The following is an 18,989-nucleotide window of genomic DNA, read 5'->3' as shown; positions in this document are numbered from 1 at the left end:
TATTCTCTCTGGGTCATTCACACACCACAAAGCCCTTGCTTATCTTTGAGGGGTTGGTGGGGTCTGAGTGCGGCGGTGGACAAGTCACAGTTTTGCTGTTAGATCATCCTGTGCCATTGTGTGACTCATTACGTAACATCTGCTTCTTTACATGTGGAAAGGTGGTTCTGATGACACACAGCATGCTCTACAGAAATAACTGAGTTTGGCTGATGATGCTTCCAGGCTAAAGGTAAGACGCAGCTGAACTGGATCTGCACTGTGGGTCCGGGGCGGGCCTTTTCTTCGACCGGAACTGTTCCCTCGGGGCTGGGTTCCTGCCCGGACTTGGAAAGCGGAAAAACCCAGGGGTGGGGCCGGAAGCGCGCGCCGCTACCGCGCAGCGTGTCGGTGCAGAGGGAGGCAGCGCAGACGGAGTCGCGGAGGACCGGGCAAAGATGGCGGCCTTCTCCGGTGCGTCTGCGGAACTGGGGCTGGAGCAGGGGGCCCGATCCACGCCTCGGCCCAGAGCCGGCTGGCGGGGAGCCTTTGGACGCGGGGCGGACAGGAACGGGGGCGGACAGGGGCGGCGCGGGACAGGAGGGAGCTGTCCAAGGCTGTCCCTTCGGTCCCCGCACTGCTGGGGGGACCGGTGGCGGCGCGAGAGGCCGGGTCGGTGCGCCTCGATGTTGCAGGGAGTGCCTTTCCCTCCAGGTGCTGGCCTGGCTGGGCCTCCCGGTGCTCGTTCTCCCCTTTCTGTCCTTCCAATCTTCCTTCAATTTGCTGCCCTACCGGGGACCCCCTCCTGCGAGAGGATGCGGCAGAGCTGCTGCAGCTGCTCTTGGAGCCCAGGCCTCCTGCCCCTTTGACGTGGCGGTGGTGCTCGGGAACCCTTTTCTGCCCACGCTGGATGGGGGTTTGGCCTGGCCGAGAAGCTTCGGGCGCGGGGAGGAGCCAGTTGGAAATGACCGTCCTGCGTCTATTTTTTCCAAGCCCTTCCAAAACTAACAGTCCCAGGCACAAACCTGCTATCTAGTTGTTGTAAAGCGCTATTATATCAACATTAACGTTGACTATGGAAGCTAAAGGGAAAGGCTTTTCGTCCGAGTACGGAGGAGCCCAGCACAAATTTTGAAAATTGCTATTTAATTGATAATCATACCCGCCTTTATTCCAAACAGGAATTTGAGGTGGCTTCTCTAACCTGACAGTTGTTTTTCCCTCTTCCCTTTATCATCCACAGTTTTACGGAGCTGCAATAAGCCTTATATACTGAAAGTGATAAATTTATATAACCATAGATGTACCTACTACTCTTTTAATATTCTTAACCTTTTAAGATGGTTTCAAATATAACACAAGTATTGCTCTTTCTTCAGTTTTCTCCTATAGGAACATTAGGAATTCCAAATAGTTTTAAGAAAGGGTTTCTGATTGCTTTAGTTGCATTTCATACTAGGCAAGGCAAAATCTGCTCAGTCTGGTCGCTGTTTTTCTTTTCCCAGCTCTCTCCTAAAACCAGATTTCAGAGCCAACAAGGGTAGAGCAGTTCCAGGTTGTCATTTTATAGGTTCACTTCTTTGGGAGTCATGCACGAATTTCTGGAATGTTAAGGTAAAGGACTAGAAGAGTCTGTGGTGTGAAATGAAGACAAAAGTGGAATTAATAGAGCATGAATATTCCTGTTTTTCTCTTTAAGTGTAAAAAATGTTATATGGTTTCAAAGCAAACCTGCAGAGAACATGACCAGAATAAAACACGAAGTTGTCTGGAATTTGCTGAAAGCCATCTGTGGTTGCTGCTTGTTATATAACAGTTTGATAAGCAGGTTCAGCTTGTAGTATGCCATATTGGTGACTCTCCCTCTTTTCAAGCAGTTTGCATTTCAGGGGAGAGAATACACTTAGGCTCTAATGGGAGCAATTGTTAGAAAGTTCAGCTTGGATATATAACTTTTTCTAGATTTTCATTAGTTTTCAGTCTGTGGATTTTCCTGCAGAGATTTAGAGGTCAGTGAACCTGCCTTTTTGAAAAAGATTTTGTACTTTCCCATGTCATCAATGTTTATATTAACTTGTTTACTATACAGAATTTCAGTGTTAAATCTATTATTAATTTCTACAATGATTCGTCTCACCTGATGCCAAGAAAAAGCTACTTTTGCAATGAGTATATTCAGTTTGTAGATCCCCCCCCCCCCCCCCGCCGCGCCCACAGCCTGCAGAAGTTCCCGCAAGTTCACAGGCGAGGGACCAAACCCAAAAAACAGTAGCCACCTAAGCCATAGCAGTGACAGCTCGGAATCAGTAACCTGTTGAACCATCAGGCAACTCCCAGTTTGTAGATATATTTTACGCTTTTTTTACAAACAATTACATGAAATACAAAATTAATGCTCTCTAGGTCTTAGATATATTTGAGTACTCTTCATTTTTTAATAGAATGTATATTTTTGTAAAGATAACCATAGTAAATTTTTACAGAGGCAGACTAGAAGTAAAAATCACTCCTTATTTGGAAAAGGACATTTACGTAATACAACTGACCTTTCCATGTGTACCCTCTACGTTCATATGAGAGATGATAAAATTTCAAAATTCAATCACATGTAACCCAATCTATTCATTTAGGGTTTGCTTTGATATAAATTATGTAAATGTGTGAACAATTCAAAAGTAGTTCTTTAACTGACTTTCCAGGTACTCAAGTTCTCACCACTAGTCCCTCCATTTTCAGTTAACCAGAGTTTTCATTGATGACCTGTAAACGTGGGCTCGCTCTACTTGTTTGTTTATTGTTCTCTGAGTTATCGCTGAGATACCCTCTGAGATACCCTCACCAAGGATGTTCGCACAGTCCTCACATAGCCAAGGCACATGACTTCTGCGTTATCTCTAGATGAAACAACCAAGGTGCTGGTCTAGAACCTTCTCTCCAGCTCTGACAGATTCTTCACTAATCCTGGGAAGGAAACACTCACTGGTGGCTAAGTGTCAACAGTGGCTGGATGCGTTATATGTGGTTGTCTGTAATCTTCCCATATCCCTACAAGGTAAGTAATGTTAGCTCCGTTTTGTGCGGAGAGGTAGGCGTACAGCTTGCCCAAGGTTATAGTGCTCATGAGAGCTTGAATTGGAACTCAAGTCTTTCTCCAGAACGCTTTCAACGGTGCCACATTCAAGAGATGCTGTGTAACTGCGCTATGCTTCAAACCCATTTCCTGTTAAACAGTAATTTTAAGAGCGATGTGATTTAAGTTTAGAATGTGTAGTTTTTAAAATTAATTTTTATTTTTAGAGATGGGTGTTATGCCTGAGATTGCACAAGCCGTGGAAGAGATGGATTGGCTGTAAGTACCTCCATCTTTTAAAGCTTAAATGTATAATGTTTTATAATTTACGGTGAGTGATTTTATTAGATATTTTTGGGCCTAGCTGGATAAGTAAAATACTGTGTTTTCTTGTAATTCTCTGAATTTTAGGGTTCTGTTTTTAAATGTTGATGTATTTTTAGCTGAAAAAGATGGGTAATTTTTACCAAATTAAATTCTCTCTTAGGTTTATAGTTTTTTTTTTAATTTTATTTTCGTTAGAATGTAGTTGATTTATAGTGTTGTGCCAATTTCTGCTGTACGGCAAAGTGACCCAGTCATACCCATATATACATTCTTTTTCTCATACTGTCTTCCATCATGACCTATCCCAAGAGGCTGCATAGAGTTCTCTCTGCTGTACAGTAGGCTCTCATTGCTTATCCATTTTGAATGTAATAGTTTGCATCTACCAGCCCCAAACTCCCCATCCATCCCACTTCCTCCCCCTAGGTTTATAGTTTGATGTGACTTAATTAGCTTAGGTGATCTTTTTACCAACTAAAAGTTCTTCAAAATATGATTCTTTTAGCCTCCCAACTGATATCCAGGCTGAGTCGATCCCACTGATCCTGGGAGGAGGTGATGTACTCATGGTACGTTTAAATGTGGTGGGTGGTTGGAAGCTGGGGAAACACAGTCCTGGGGCTGGTTATGACGCACTTTAAGAGCTCCATAAGCTTAAAAGTGACATTTTTAACACGTGTATTGTGCTCATGCACCAACGCTTAGGATACACACGCTGCATTCAGAGTAGTTAGGTAGAAATTGTGGGGAACACCAAGGTGAATAAGATGCAGGCTTTGAAGCTTAAACCCGGTAGCACAGCACGACGTACGGGGTCGATGTCATCCAAAGGGGAAAGTGGCACCTACCTCAGAAATGCAGAATGCGACGAGAGTCAAGTGGGAACCCACTTCTTCTTCTGCTTGAGGAATCTTAAGAGATTCAGCTTGGAGGAAGTAGGTTTTGGACAGGGGAAGATAAAGAGAAGTACTCTTTAGGTGGAGAGGACATCAACAAAGACAGTCATCGGGAGCGTGCCGGCCATCATCCCAGAGGGCTTCCCGTAGATGGGGTGTTTGGAGAGGTGGGGCGTAACTTGAGCTAAGATGGGAAGTCCGTAGTGGGTCAGATCAGTGGAGCCCTTTCTCGAGTGTCACGTTAGAGGGTTTGGCTATTTGTTGAGGTGTTTACGTAGGGACGTGTTGCGTGGTTAGAATTGTGCTTTTATGAAGACTGATTTGGTAGCAGCTTGTAGTACATCTCTGAGAAATGAGGCACTGTTAGGTTACTTTTATAACAGTCTAAGTTAGAATGATGAGGGTTTAGAGTCGAATGGTAGCAATTGGAAAAGAAAAGGGAGAACAGGTTCCCTCAAGGAATAGAGGAGACGTGGCAAGATGGGCATTAGAGTTGGCTAAGGAAATCTGAGTAATCCGGAAACATTGAAAATGAAGCTAGCGAAGGAATTTAAGGTTTCTACATGGTATCACATTAATTTGACAACTGAACTTTTTTTTTTTAGGCTGCAGAAACAGGAAGTGGAAAAACTGGTGTAAGTAGTAAACTTAAATTGACTCCCTTTTTTAAGAGCTGATTTTTTTTCTTTTTTCTTTTTCTTTTTTATACAGCTGCAGCTGTGGCATATGGAGGTTCCTGGGCCAGAGGTCCCAATTGGAGCTGTGGCTGAGGCCTGCGCCACAGCAACACTGGATCTGAGCCGCATCTGTGACCTATCCTGCAGCTTGTAGCAACGCCGGATCCTTAACCCAGGGATCAAGCCTGCATCCTCATAGAGACAAAATCAGGTCCTTAACCCACTGAGCCACAACAGGCACTCCAAGAGTTGATTTTTTTTTTTTTTTTTTTTTTTTTTTTGTCATTTTGCCTTTTCTAGGGCCGCTTCCGTGGCATATGGAGGTTCCCAGGCTAGGGGTCCAATCGGAGCTGTAGCTGCTGGCCTATGCCAGAGGCACAGCAACGCGAGATCTGAGCTGTGTCTTCAACCTACACCACAGCTCACGGCAATGCTGGATTCTCAAACCAATGAGCAAGGCCCGGGATCAAACCCGCAACCTCTTGGTTCCTAGTCGGATTCGTCAACCATTGAGCCACGACGATGGGAACTCCCCTTGAGTTGATTTTTTTTTTTTTTTTTTTTTTGGTCTTTTTGCTATTTCTTGGGCCGCTTCCGTGGCATATGGAGGTTCCCAGGCTAGGGGTTTAATCGGAGCTGTAGCCACCGGCCTACGCCAGAGCCACAGCAACGCGGGATCCGAGCTGCGTCTGCAACCTACACCACAGCTCACAGCAACGCTGGATCGTTAACCCACTGAGCAAGGGCAGGGATGGAACCCACAAACTCATGGTTCCTAGTCGGATTTGTTAACCACTGCGCCACAACGGGAACTCCGAGAATATGGTTTTAAGAATCATTTTAAACTGGTCTTGGAGAAAGAGTTACTGTATCTTTAGTATTTATACCCACTTCTGAGTTTTAATGCAGTGGCTCTAGTAATAAGTTTTCAATAAGGATTGATCTCCTGTTGCCCTGGACTTGAGAAACAGTTTGTCAGACTGAATGATGTTTTGGTTTAGGCTCATTCTGTAGGTCCCTATTGTTTATTGTTTTGGGCTGTCAGCTCGTTCTTATTTCCTTCATTCAGTCAGCTCCTGTTACCTTACTGGTATTTTGGGTTTGGGCAAATTGGAGCAGCAGTCAGGAATATGTGAAATTATTTAAATTACTGTAATTTATATTGATTAATAAACTGGTATCTGAATTCTAATATAGAGAATTATTGTTTCTTTGATAGGCTTTCAGTATTCCAGTTATCCAGATAGTTTATGAAACTCTGAAAGACCAACAGGAAGGCAAAAAAGGAAAAACGACAATTAAAACTGGTGCTTCAGGTAATTTTTACATATTAATAATTTATTTTTGTATAAATTAGTAGTTCTCATTCCTGGTATTTACAGATGTGACATTTGAGTGTGTGTTTTTATTGTCAGCATCTGGGGGATGGTATCGGCATTTGGTGCCCGGGAAACCGGGGCTGCTAAATGTCACTTGGAGCCTCAATGCTGAGAGATTGTCCCTCCTAACATAGTAATAGAGCTCGCTCTGAGAAAACAGTGGCATTTTGGAAATCGTATTTAGTTATTTTAATGTTTTGCTTAACTTGGTAACGTTTTGTGTATGATAGTGAAAGTAAATTGGTACAGTGTTTTATAAAGGCGTTAAGGAAGGATCTTACAAGTAATTGATAGAGTGAAAATCCCTGATGATGGGAAATAATTACTTCCCACAGCGAAAGAGACTTGCATTTTCTGTTAGGATAAGAGAAAAGGAGCCCAGGAAGTTAAAATGTAAAGTGTACATTTTAAAGCCAGTGTCTTATTTACAGTCCTGTCTCCGTGAAGATTGGTCCTATGTGTGCCATGAACAATCTTACATCAGTTTTCTCATCCTTAAATTACATTGCTTTTGTTGAACAGTTTTTCAATTCCAGTCTCTCTTGAGTAATCTATGGTTTTGTTATATTTTAGGTCACTTTTGTTTCATGTTACAAAATAGGACTGTGACAAAATTGCAAGCTTAAGTGGAGTGAACCGGGCATATCCACATTTTCTTCTCAAGAGTTTGAAAGCAACAGTGTTATGTAGTTTGTAGAATGAACTCATTTGTAAATGGATTGTCAAACAGATAGTGGATATAAACTGGTTAGATTGTGAGCCTATTTAGAAATAGTCCCAGAACTCATAATAAGTATAAACCGTCATTTATGAGAGGTGATGATAAAAAAGAATGCCTTCATAGAAGGATAACCAGAATGGATGTGGTTCCAAAAATCATATCCTGTGAAGAATAAGGAACCCAGGTATTTAAAAATGGAGAAACAGGTAAAAGAGAAGATGGCAGAATTGCTAAATCATTGGCGGGATCTGGAGAGAGAATAACTGATCTAGAAACGAAGACCAGGCCTAGTTAGAGAGTTGAAGATTTCTCTTTAACCTAGTTCCTTGTAGCTAGATCGAGCCCACAGTGGAAGAGAGAAGCTCAAGAGAAAGTTGCTCCTCCCTCATTCAGAGTATTTAAGCAGATGGTAGATATCGTTTGACCAGAAATAATCCAGAAAAGATTTCTACCCTGGACGGAAATTGAGTTTGAAAACACATAGAGTTCTCTTTAGTGATTGCAATTCTTTGACTATCCAGACTTGTAATGTTTTAGAAAAGGAAAATGCTGATGCCATAAAAATGAAGAGGAAAATATTTCTTGACTTTGGAATTATTTAAGATAAAGGACTTGCTTTTAATAATGATAAAGTGATAATTAGATTCTGACGTGTTGGTCAGTTATTTTCATTATGATCGAAGTCATCAGAACTGCATTTTATCAGTGCCCTCATAGTTACGACAAAGATCAGTGCCGTCTAATAAAAAGGAGCTGAAGCAAGTGAACAGCAAAGATTTTGGCTCTAGATGGGCCAGTGACTATTATTTTTGACATGTTTCAGTTTTCAGTTTCTGCTTTACTTTCAATAAAAGCTGCAACACTTTTAATCATACGTTCCAAATAATGTGCAACACCACGTTGAATCTAGAGAATTAAGGTATCACATTTGCCTTGGTTTTTTATAAAATGTTTTTGATTACATTTGTAACTTCTCTTATTTTAATTTCTTTAGTGCTGAACAAATGGCAAATGAACCCATACGATAGAGGATCTGCTTTTGGTAAGTGGATAGACACTAGTAGCTAATTTGCAGCTCAGAAACTTGTTTTCAGTGCAGTGTTGATGAAAGATAATCCTGCACAGAGAACTCTACGCAATATTCTGGGATGATCTATGTGGGAAAAGAATCTGAGAGAGAATGGATATGTAGATATGTGTAGCTGAATCACTTTGTGGTACAGCCGAAATCATCACAACCTTGTAAATCAACAATACCTCAGTAAAACTTAAAAAGAATCCTTATAAACTAGTAAGGGATGGTTGTGTTGGTAGCAAATGAAGTGTTACCTGTTTCAGTAAGAAAAAGAGATAAACAACTGGTAAGAAAAATGGACAAAGGATACGAATAGGCAATTCACAGAAAAGCAAAGCCAAATGGGAATAAACATGCAGAGGTCAAGTTAACAGGTAATAAGGAAATGGAAATTAAAGTTACAGTGAGTGTTATTTTATACTCATCTGACTGGCAGGAATCCAAAAGAATGAAAACTGACTTCTAAACTACTGCCTCTCTGGACAGCAGTTTGGCACTACTTATTAATATATATAAAATACATATTCATGGAAGGTCAATCTCAAAGAATCAAAGTACCAGCAAGCAAGGATGTACATACGGAGCCATCTGATGCGGCATTACTTGCAGTGATGGAAACAGTGCCATCAAAGTAAATGCCGCCAGAATGGTAAACAAAGATTAGGGTGTATTCAAGGACTGTCATTTAGCCATGATGAAGAGTAAATCAGAACCGTAGTGTTGACTTGGCAGCATGTTCTCCAGGTGTCAATGAGAGAAAAAAACAGGATGCAGGAGAAGGTAGAGGGGCCTGAGGGGTCATGACAGAATGTACCCGTATGAATAAGAATTTATACTTTAAATAAATAGTGAGTGAAGGAAAAGGTGTGATAAAGTGCTTTTTTAAAAAGTTTGTTGTGCGTGCCGAATGGGATTTGCAAGCCTGAACCAGAACAGCAAAAAGCCGCATGAAGCACTGACTGTGACCTATAATGTAGAACTTCATCTTTTAGAGTCCCGATAGGAGTGATAACAACTACAGGTTTTTTTTATCCGGGCTTCTCCTGCTCTCCTTTTATGTTTCTGGATCCAGGGCCCGGGGAACCAGCCCGAGACAGTTTCTGTTGTCCTTTTAGCCTAGCATTCACTCAGACCCTCAGCGTGAAGAACAGCAAGTATTGGTGAGCAGGTGCTGCATCATTCTCCATCTCCATTTCTTTAAAGGACTCCGGAGATAGTTGTCTAAGCCTGTGTTGGTGATGCAGCCAGCGTTAGTGCGAGTCAGGTCAGGTGCTGTGTAGATTGCTTTTTAGAATTGTTGCCACGCAGTCCTGTCCTGGTTAACAGATGACAGTGCCGAAGTCGTCCCAGGCCTGGGCCATGACCTCCAGGGGAGAATGAGGACAGTTACTGCGGGGAAGCTGTTGTCTTCCTGCAGGAATCAGCACATCCCCGTCTCTGGAACATTCCAGCAAGTAAAGGACTCATTAGTGAGGCTGAATAATACTCATTTCAGAAGGCATGCTTTCCATAATCCGTACTGACATGGGTTTCTTTGTTTTTCTCAAATCCAGCAATTGGGTCAGATGGTCTTTGTTGTCAAAGCAGAGAAGTAAAGGAGTGGCATGGATGTAGAGCTACTAAAGGATTGACGAAAGGTATTTGAGTAACATTTGTACCTGCATAAACTTTTGAGGCAATGTACTAATACATGACCCCTGCTTTTAATCACTTTAAATCAAAGATGTGAAAAGCTTTTTAATGCTGTAAAAAGATCTACCATTCTCCATTTGGAATACACAAGTTGTAATTCAGAAATAGTGGGAAAGGGGCTCCGTGGTAAACGAACCTCGTGTGTAATTGACGTAAGTCTCACAGTATTTTGCCCTCATAGGGAAACACTACTATGAAGTATCCTGTCACGACCAAGGATTGTGCAGGGTTGGCTGGTCTTCTATGCAGGCTTCCCTAGACCTAGGTAAGTGTTTCTAAAATAAACTGAATTGAATTGTGGGTTTTAAGGTTTTGTTTTAGTGGGGAGCAAGATAGTAAAACCATACAAAGTTTATATTTTAGAAATATGGGAATAATATTTACCTATACTCCTCCCTGTTCCAAAAATGATTTGAAGTACCAAAAAATAGATATGACAACATTATAAAGTCAGGAGAAATAAAATTAAGAATATGAGTGGGAGTTCCTGTCGTGGCTCAGAGGAAACGAATCTGACTAGTGTACATGAGGACACAGGTTCTGTCTCTGGCCTCACTCAGCGGGTTAAGGATCCGGCATTGCTGTGGCTGTGGTGTAGGCCAGCAGCTGCAGCTCCAATTGGACCTCTAGCCTGGGGACCTCCGTATGTCACGAGTGCAGCCCTAAAAATGACAAAAAAAAAAGAATACTATGAGTCAAGTTAGTGAGTATAGTATATGCATGAATATGTACCACATGGTGCTGCAGAGGTGCGAGTTATCTTCAACTTGGAAACTTATGGTGCTTTGAACTTTATAGTTATTTCTAACACCTCTGTAAATGCTTTTTAAATCTAGGTACTGACAAGTTTGGATTTGGCTTTGGTGGAACAGGAAAGAAGTCCCACAATAAACAATTTGATAATTATGGAGAGGTGAGTTGTATTAATGATTTAATCATAGCGTTAATAAATTTTCTTACTTAGTCATGACATAGCTGAGGGTATAAAAATTCTCAAATTCAAGGGAATTTGGTGAATGTTTTCCTTGAGAAGTTCAGATTTGACTTCAGTGAAGGAATTAACAGTATGAGAAAAATGTTTTTCATTGATGCCGTTTATTAGCCCGTCCAAAGTATATTATTTTGTTTTCGGTTTTCTCCCCATTTTGATTTTGGTTTCGACTTTTTTTTTTTTTTTTTTTTTTTTTCCCACTGTACAGCAAGGGGGTCAGGTCATCCTTAGATGTATACATTGCAGTTACAGTTTTTTCCCCCACCCTTTCTTCTGTTGCGACATGAGTATCTAGACATAGTTCTCAATGCTATTCAGCAGGAGGTTTCGACTTTTAATACTTCTGTTCTCCTTCCTTATTTTTAATCATGTTGAATCTAAATACATTTGTTCTGGTAGTTTATAGTAATGTGGATGAGCCTTAATGGCATGTTGATTCTAAAAAAGCTTCTTTGATGCTTCTGCTATTACATATGACATGCTATAGTAGGCTTCTTTAACTTCTACCTTAGAATTTTAAGTAATTATTTTGAAGCACTAAGGCATACTTCGCAGTTATATTTGAACTTTTTTTTAGTTGTGTTTTGCTTTTTAGGGCCACACCTATGGCATATGGAGGTTCCCAGGCTAAGGATTGAAGGGGAGCTATAGCTATTGGCCTGTGCCACAGCCACAGCAACACGGGATCCAAGCTGTGAGCTCACAACAACGCCAGATCCCCGACCCACTGAGTGAGGCCCGGGATGGACCCCACATCCTCGTGGATACTGGTCGGATTCGTTTCTGCTGCGCCACAACGGGAACGTCTGTATATGAACTTTTAACCTTATCTATAATTTTGCTTTTTATTAACAGCACTTGACTTTCTGGTTTTTTAGGAATTCACTATGCATGATACCATTGGATGTTACCTAGATATAGATAAAGGCCATGTCAAATTCTCCAAAAATGGTAAGCATTCTATGGCTCATTTTGTTAGAGAATATATATGATATCCAGTATTTGTGGGTTTTTTTTTTTTTTTTTTTAATTCCCTCACTGTCTTATATCTTCTTTCCCTTCCTCCCTGCCTTTCTTTTGAGTGTTTTGCTGTGTGCCAGGCAGGCTGGTAGGTGCTGGTTTATCTTTAGGTAGGCAGAGATAGACAAACACCATATTATGTTAGGTAGGAAACATCTAAATCTGGGTGAGGAGATGGCGAGAGAGAGCAGTCTGGGGTGGTCAGAGAAGGCTTTTCTGATAAGGTGGCCTTTGAGTAGAAGTCTGGTAGAGTTGGGTGGTGGGCCATGCAGGTATCTTGGAAGAGTATTTCAGGCTGGGGGGCCCACTGATTGCAAAGGCTCTGAAATGAAAGTATGTTTGGGGATTTATTTGAACAGTGAGGAGCCCAGTGGGTCTGGAGCCCAGTGAGCAGCAGGGGAGGGTGTTAGCATTCTAGATCAGTGAGACGGTGAGACCAGCCATGTAGGGCCTGCTAGGCCATGACAGAGCCCAGCCATGTACGGCCTGCTAGGCCGTGATACAGACTTTTTATTTTGAGTGAGATTGGAAGTCACTGCGGTTTTGAGTAGAGAATCAGCATCGTCTTTAGTTGAATCTTGCTATCATCATGGCTGCTTTGAGGAAAACAGACTAGCAGGTGGGTGGGTGGTAACAGCAGTTAAGGGGCCAGTAGGATGCTAGGAGTTCTGTTGGGGTAAGTTAAGTTTGAGACACTTAAAGACACCTAAGCGATGAAATCAAGTAAGGTAAATGTACAAGTCAGGCATTGAGAGGAGTCATCAGAATTGGAGATACACCTGTGGGAGTCATTGGGCCATGGATGATGCTTAAAGTCATAGGACTGAGTGCGGTCACCTAGGAATGAGAGTAGATAATGGAGCGTAGAGACCTGGGGCCTGGGGTATTCTTGTGGTTAGAAGGTAGCAAATTGAGGAGAATCCAGCAGCCGCGAATGAGGAGGAAAGCCGGGAGGAGGAAAGCCAAAAGACATTGAGGTCCTGCAGGCCAGGCGAGGAAAGCATTTGAAGGAGGATGGGCCAGTCAAGTTGTGCCCAGTGCTGCTGGTGGGTCTAGTGTAGAAGGAGAAGTGAGAGCTAACTCCTGGGTTTGGCAAGTGGAGGTCATTCATTACTGAGCTTGACAAAGAGCTGTTGTGGTGGAATGAAGGGCGATTAGGGGGCGCCTCACTGGGACTCAGTTCAACAGAGGATGGAATGAAATGAAGTGGAAACAGTAAAAGTGGAAATCAGGGAGTTTTACTACAGAAAAGAGGAGAAAATAAAAGATAAATGAGGAGTTGTGTGTTCAAGAAGGTTTGTCTGTGTTACTATGGAAGCTATTCTAGTGTGTTTGCTATGGAATATCTAGTTCAAGTGTCTGCTGAAAGCAATCCAGTAGGAAGAGGATAATTAAAATTTGGAGTTCCCTGGTGGCTTAGCCATTAAAGACTTTGGCATTGTCACTGCATGCTGTAGTGTGGCCAAAAAAAAAAAGAAAGTTGTAGAGGGGGAGAAGGGACAGTTTCAGGAATAAAGTAAAAAAGTGAAGAGGACGGTATCAGGCAGCACAGGTAATTCATGGTCATAGGGGCAGCAGGCGTGCAGGTGGGCTGGTAGATTTGATGGCATGAGCGTGTGGAAGTTCTTTTCTGGTGATTTCAATTTCTGTCTCTCTCTCTTTTTTAAAGGGAAAGACCTTGGTCTGGCATTTGAAATACCACCACATATGAAGAACCAAGCCCTCTTTCCCGCTTGTGTTTTGAAGGTAATCAGAAAAATTTTTCTGTGATTAGAAGCTACTTTAATCTTCATTATTTCACATTGGTTAGTTGGTTCGCAGGTTAAGAAATTTCATTTTCTCCTTTATTCAATGCCAGAATGCTGAACTAAAATTTAACTTCGGAGAAGAAGAATTTAAGTTTCCACCAAAAGACGGTTTTGTTGCCCTTTCCAAGGCATCGGATAGCTTCGTTGTCAAGTCACAGCACTCAGGTATGGCACCGGAGAGGGCGAGGATCTCAGGGACGGGGTATTAGGGACCCTCCAGTAAGTAAGGCTTCTGCTGGTGAGTTACACGTGCTCGCTCTGCGGGGTCAGTTGCGCATCTTTATTTAACACGTCGGTAAAATTCAGTTTCACAAACCTAATGCATGAAACTCCAAGTGTTTGGCTTCAGTTTAAGTACATGGTGATGCTGGTATCTCCTCTGTAGAAATTGTGTGCTTATTAAGCGCCGTGGCACGGTGTTAAGTGCTTTAGTTGCATCGTTTGCTCTTCACAACAACCCCGTAAGGCAACCTGAGGAGTAGGGACTCGAGGTCTCAGGACAAGGGCTCGAACTGAATTCACACCTCGAAGCTCACACTCGTTATCCTGCTGCTCTGTTAGATAAAGTCAGTACACTTCACAGCTTGTTTAATTGATCACAAAGCATAAAACCAATTGCAGTTACTACAAATAGGTTTAAAGAAGGCCTTAGTGCATTTTAGGAATCTTAGCTTTGGTCTATCTCCTGTACCCTTTGACAGCTGTTATTTGCATTCTTGATCTTGGAAGATTTGCCCTCATGGTTTACAAGTGAAGTCTTCTGAGGTAGGACCTGAATATATTCCCATCTTTTTTATTCTCTTAAGGTAATGCGCAGGTGGCTCAGACCAAGTTTCTCCCCAATGCTCCGAAAGCTCTCATCGTGGAACCTTCCCGAGAGTTGGCTGAGCAAACTTTGAATAACATCAAGCAGTTTAAGAAATACATTGATAATCCTAAATTAAGGTAAAGCTTCCTTTTGTGCTTAAATGCCTATTGTCTTATGTCTGAGGTGTTTCAGAGAGGACTAAGGTAGAAAGAAATGAGGTGTGTGTACATAGGCCGTGTATGAGTGTGTGAACATATTTAACTTGGGTATTTCAGAGCATTTAGTTTCTATATAAAACTCGTTTAAGTGAGAAAAGTTTGAATAAAAAAGTAAATCGAGATTTTTTTTTTTCATCTTACTTGAAGAGTCATGGTTTGGAAACCAGTGTCAGAGTAAGAATTAACTTTTTAAAGGGGCCATTTCATTCAGTGTTGGCATCATTGCTTCATTTGCACGGACAATGTATGTCACTCTGTTCCCAGCGTGTTAGTAAACTTGGTGAGGTTCATTCGAGCCTCTCACAGTGGTGACCTTCTTCCCCGTAGGCGTGCAGACTGGTCGGTCTAGTGCTGGGGCTCTCTCTGCCTTTGGGGGGCAGACCGTAAGTCTAGTCAACTTGGGGAGCTTCTTGCTCAGTAGCAAAGTCCCTTTTCACTTGAGGAAAGCCATACCATACAGGTAAACTGCTCTGTCAGTTGATTTGCCACTGCATTTTTATTAATTTTGCTTTTAATTGCCTTTTCTTATTGAAATATAATTCATGCTCCATAAAAGTCACCATGTAAAGTGTACAATTCAGGGGTTTTTACTGTGATCAGTGAGGTTGTGCAGCCATAACCACTAACTTCAGAAACTGAATTATTGCTGTCACATAGACCTCTGTTTTTAATATTGATCTTCTAAGTTAAACTTATTCAGGGGTAAATTTATACTTAGTAAAACTTTTTATGTGAAATTATTCCTAATTTTATTTTGAGGATTGATGCATTTCACTGTTTCAGTAACTCTCTGAATACTTAGGCTAGGGATCAGGATATAACAATGAGAGTTTGTCTTTGCTTTCATGGAGTTATGTGTGGGAATGTGGGGAGAGTGGAGGAAGGAGAAACAAGGGGAGTGGTTTGATGTGAGGCCTTGGGGTTATGACAGGAAAGTCATCACCAGGGTACGTAACCAGAGCACCTGCTTGGTTTTAGAGACTTGGGACTCTACTTAAGAGAGTGTTTTGGGGGAGATCCTGTGGTGGCTCAGCAACTTAGGAACCCGACTAGTACCCATGAGGATGCAGGTTCGATCCCTTGCTCAGTGGGTTAAGGATCCAGCGTTGCTGTGAACTGTGCTATATATCACAGATGCGGCTCGGATGTGGCGTTGCTGTGGCTGTGGTGTAGGCTGGCAGCTGCAGGTCTGATCAGACCCCTAGCCTGGGGACTTTCATATGCCCTGGGTGCAGCCCTGAAAAAAAAAAAAAAAAAGCGTTTGGAAGAATGTAAAACACTAGTATGAACTGGTTTTTATGCCGTAATTATGTGTAAAGATTAACATGCATCTGGACAAAGACTTGAAGATGGACGGTAAAATCTGTTGATTAAAAGTGGTAAAGTTGTGTATTTCTCCTTTTGGTCTTCAGTACAAATGAGCCCTTTCCTCCTTTGAGGACCCCCTTCCCTTCAGGCCCTGGTCTTTTTGTGAGCCTAACATATCTGCACCAGCCCAGTCCTTCCTCCTTGCACCATCCTGTGGGAGTTAGTGCTCCTTGTTGTAAACAGGCACAGCTTACTCCTCCCAGCTCAGGTATACACTCCTCAGGGCAGAGGCTGGTCTTTGAAATTCCTCAACCCTGCCGTGCTTTGCACACAAGCATAGATTGTTAGGTGTCTTTTTCTTCTGCTAAATTTATAGGGATTAATTTATCGGATTAGGAAGGTGGATAAGAACAAAGATTTGTAAAAAAAAAAAAATATTGAAAGACTTAGTTAGGGGCCATAGTTACCAAACCTGGGAACTTAAGGACCTTATTTAAAAACACAGATTTCTTGGTCCTTCCTTTGGAGATATTGAATCAGATTTTCCAGGATTCCTTTGCTTGTTTTTAAGGAAGAATGGCAGCTCTTCCAGGTGATTCTTAAGTAGGCAGTCTGGTGTCTGGTGTTACTGGATTTAGGATACTCTGGAGTGGTAGGTGGTTCGGGACTATGTCAGGGTAACAGACATTCACACACTAGAAAGAAAGGGTTTTCTTTTTCTTATTTAAATTGCCTAAGGTGACAGTAGGCAACCATGAAGCCAGTTTTTAATCAGTTGTAGGATTTATGGGACTTGATGTTAACATCATCCGTTTTCTCAGCATTTTCTGGTATTTTTTAAACGATTGATCACATTGTGAATAAGATTAGTAAATGGCTGGTCAGATAAATATTTGGTAGCTACTTCTGGTTAAAAGTCATCTGGCTCCTCCAGGAAGTAACTTTATCTGCTGTTTATTGAAAGGAGACGATCTTTTTTGTGAATGGCTGTGGGTAAGATACAGTTCACATGAAGTGTACAGGTTGTTTTAGTTTTTATTCTGTTCACAGAATTGTGCAGCCACCAAAACCAATTGTAGACCGTTTTCATCGCCCTCAGAAGAAAGGGCATGCAGTCCCTCCTAGTTCCCTGCAACCGCCCCATCCCTAACCAGCCACTGATTTATTTTCTGTCCGTAGAATTGCCCATTTTGGGCATTTTATATAGATGCAGTTGGACAGTATGTGCTCTTTTGAGACTGACGTCTCTCATTTCGCATAATGTTTTTAAGGCTCATCAGTATTATACCATGTATCAGTACTCAGTTCCTTTTTATTGCCAGGAAGTATTCCATTGTGTGCATAGACCACATTTCTCCTAATCCGTTCATCTGTTGGTGGGCACTTGGGTTGTTCCCACTTTGCCTGCTGTGCTAGGAACGTTAGTGTACAGATTTGTGTGGACATCCCTTTCCATTCCTCCTGGATATATGCCCAGGAGCAGAATTGCTGGATCATGTAGTAGCTTCCTGTTTGTCATCTTCGGGAATCAGCAGCTGTTTTTCAAAGTGACGGCACTCTTTTACGTTCCTGGTAGTAACGTGTGGAGGGTTCCAGTTTCTCCGTGTTCTCACCTCGTATCTGTCTTTACAGTTACGGCCTCCTGATGGGTGTGAAGTGGTATCTCCCTGTGGTTTTGTTTGTATTTCCCTGGTAGCTAATCATGTTGAACATTTTTTTGTGTGCTTTGTAGCCATCTATAGTGTCCTTTCAAATTCTTTGCCCACTTTTCAGTTGGGTTGTTGAGTTTTAAGGGTTCTTTATTCTGATTTAGATGGGTAGGTAGGTAGATAGATAGGAAGGAGACATATATGTAATATTGTGATTAGATATATGATTTGCAAATATTTTGTAATTCTGTGGGCTTTTTCAGTTTCCCGGTAGTATCCTTCGAAGTACAAAAGTTTTTAATTTTGATGAAATCCAGTTTATTTTTTCATTTGTTGCCTTTGTTTTAGGTTTTTTTTGGTACTGTAAGGGACATTGCCTAAATTGAGATCATGAAAATTTACCCTTATGTTTTCTTCTAAGAGTTTTATAGTTTTAGCTCTTATATTTAGGTCTGTGATTCATTTTGCGTTAATTTTTGTGTGTGGCCTGAAGAAGTTGTTGAACTTCATTCTTTTGCATGTACATGTTCATTTGTTCTACAGCCATTTGTTGAAAAGACTCTTCTTTCCTCCTATTGAATTGTCTTGGCATAAGGCAATCTTTTCTAGTATACACATGTTTTTGGAAGTATTTGGAATGAATAAAATTCAAACATTGCGAAAGGATATTCTGTGACAGCTAAGTCTCCTTTCACCTCACTACCCAGTTTTTAGTTTTTCTACCTGGAGGCAGCTTTTTAAAATTGACATTTATATATTCTTTCAGAGTATGTGTTTTATACACATACAACCGCATGTGTCTGTAAAGATAGACTGAAACCACATTTTGGGGCATGTGGGATTATGACAATACAGAAGGACATGGAGAAGAAGAATGATGTGTTCTGGGTTCCAGCTTTCATGTTCTCCTCAGTTACATTACCCTGTATTAACGTTTTATATATTAGCTACTGGAAATGAAGTGCCTTGTTTCCTGCTTTCTCCAGACTTTTGTTATAGATTCTTTCTCACTTACTCGATTTTAATATCACCTCCCCCAAATTGGAAACAAACAATACAGCAAGCTTGAATTTTTTTCTACATTATTATTCTGGTATTTATTTCAGGGAGCTTCTGATAATTGGAGGTGTTGCAGCACGAGATCAGCTCTCTGTTTTAGATAATGGGGTAAGTTGTACTTTAATTTTTAAAAAGTAGCATTATATGTTGTCATTTTGGCGATGTAGTTCTCTTGTGTTTCAAGAAAAGTCAAATGAGGCTGAAATTAGAACAAGGTCAAAAGAGTGTGTGTTTGTTCAGAAACCTCTTACAACTCTGCCTTTCCCCAAAAGTAGGTATAGCACGGCAGTCTCTTCCAAGCCCCTCATACAA

The 18,989-nt window shown here is 41.5% G+C and overlaps 1 protein-coding gene across 4 annotated transcripts in view; it reads left to right on the top strand.

The window, feature by feature from the left end:
* Nucleotides 1–374: 374 nt before the first annotated feature.
* DDX1 (DEAD-box helicase 1) overlaps nt 375–18,989 on the top strand; it is a 35,331-nt gene continuing 16,716 nt past the window's right edge. For 3 of the 4 annotated variants that reach the window (XR_014839812.1, XR_014839813.1, XM_021087822.2), the window contains exons 1-14: nt 375–453; nt 3,277–3,328; nt 3,882–3,945; nt 4,878–4,907; nt 6,169–6,265; nt 8,044–8,091; nt 9,678–9,761; nt 9,998–10,081; nt 10,653–10,729; nt 11,686–11,758; nt 13,497–13,573; nt 13,686–13,800; nt 14,442–14,580; nt 18,725–18,785. Coding sequence is in view for 2 of the 4 variants with exons in the window: in XM_021087822.2 (XP_020943481.2) it covers nt 438–453; nt 3,277–3,328; nt 3,882–3,945; nt 4,878–4,907; nt 6,169–6,265; nt 8,044–8,091; nt 9,678–9,761; nt 9,998–10,081; nt 10,653–10,729; nt 11,686–11,758; nt 13,497–13,573; nt 13,686–13,800; nt 14,442–14,580; nt 18,725–18,785 (1,017 nt within the window). In the remaining 2 variants the exon portion in view is untranslated. Of the gene's footprint in view, nt 454–3,276; nt 3,329–3,881; nt 3,946–4,877; nt 4,908–6,168; nt 6,266–8,043; nt 8,092–9,677; nt 9,762–9,997; nt 10,082–10,652; nt 10,971–11,131; nt 11,759–13,496; nt 13,574–13,685; nt 13,801–14,441; nt 14,581–18,724; nt 18,786–18,989 lie in introns of those variants that run through there. The other variant, XM_085016152.1, reaches the window with a different exon arrangement.

The sequence above is a fragment of the Sus scrofa genome, chromosome 3, assembly GCF_054392235.1.
Source record: "Sus scrofa isolate SSC_HxYL_T2T_F1_AM1 chromosome 3, Sscrofa_HxYL_maternal_Yorkshire_Landrace_v2.0, whole genome shotgun sequence".
NCBI lineage: Eukaryota > Metazoa > Chordata > Mammalia > Artiodactyla > Suidae > Sus > Sus scrofa.
This window is presented reverse-complemented; position numbering and strand designations above follow the sequence as displayed.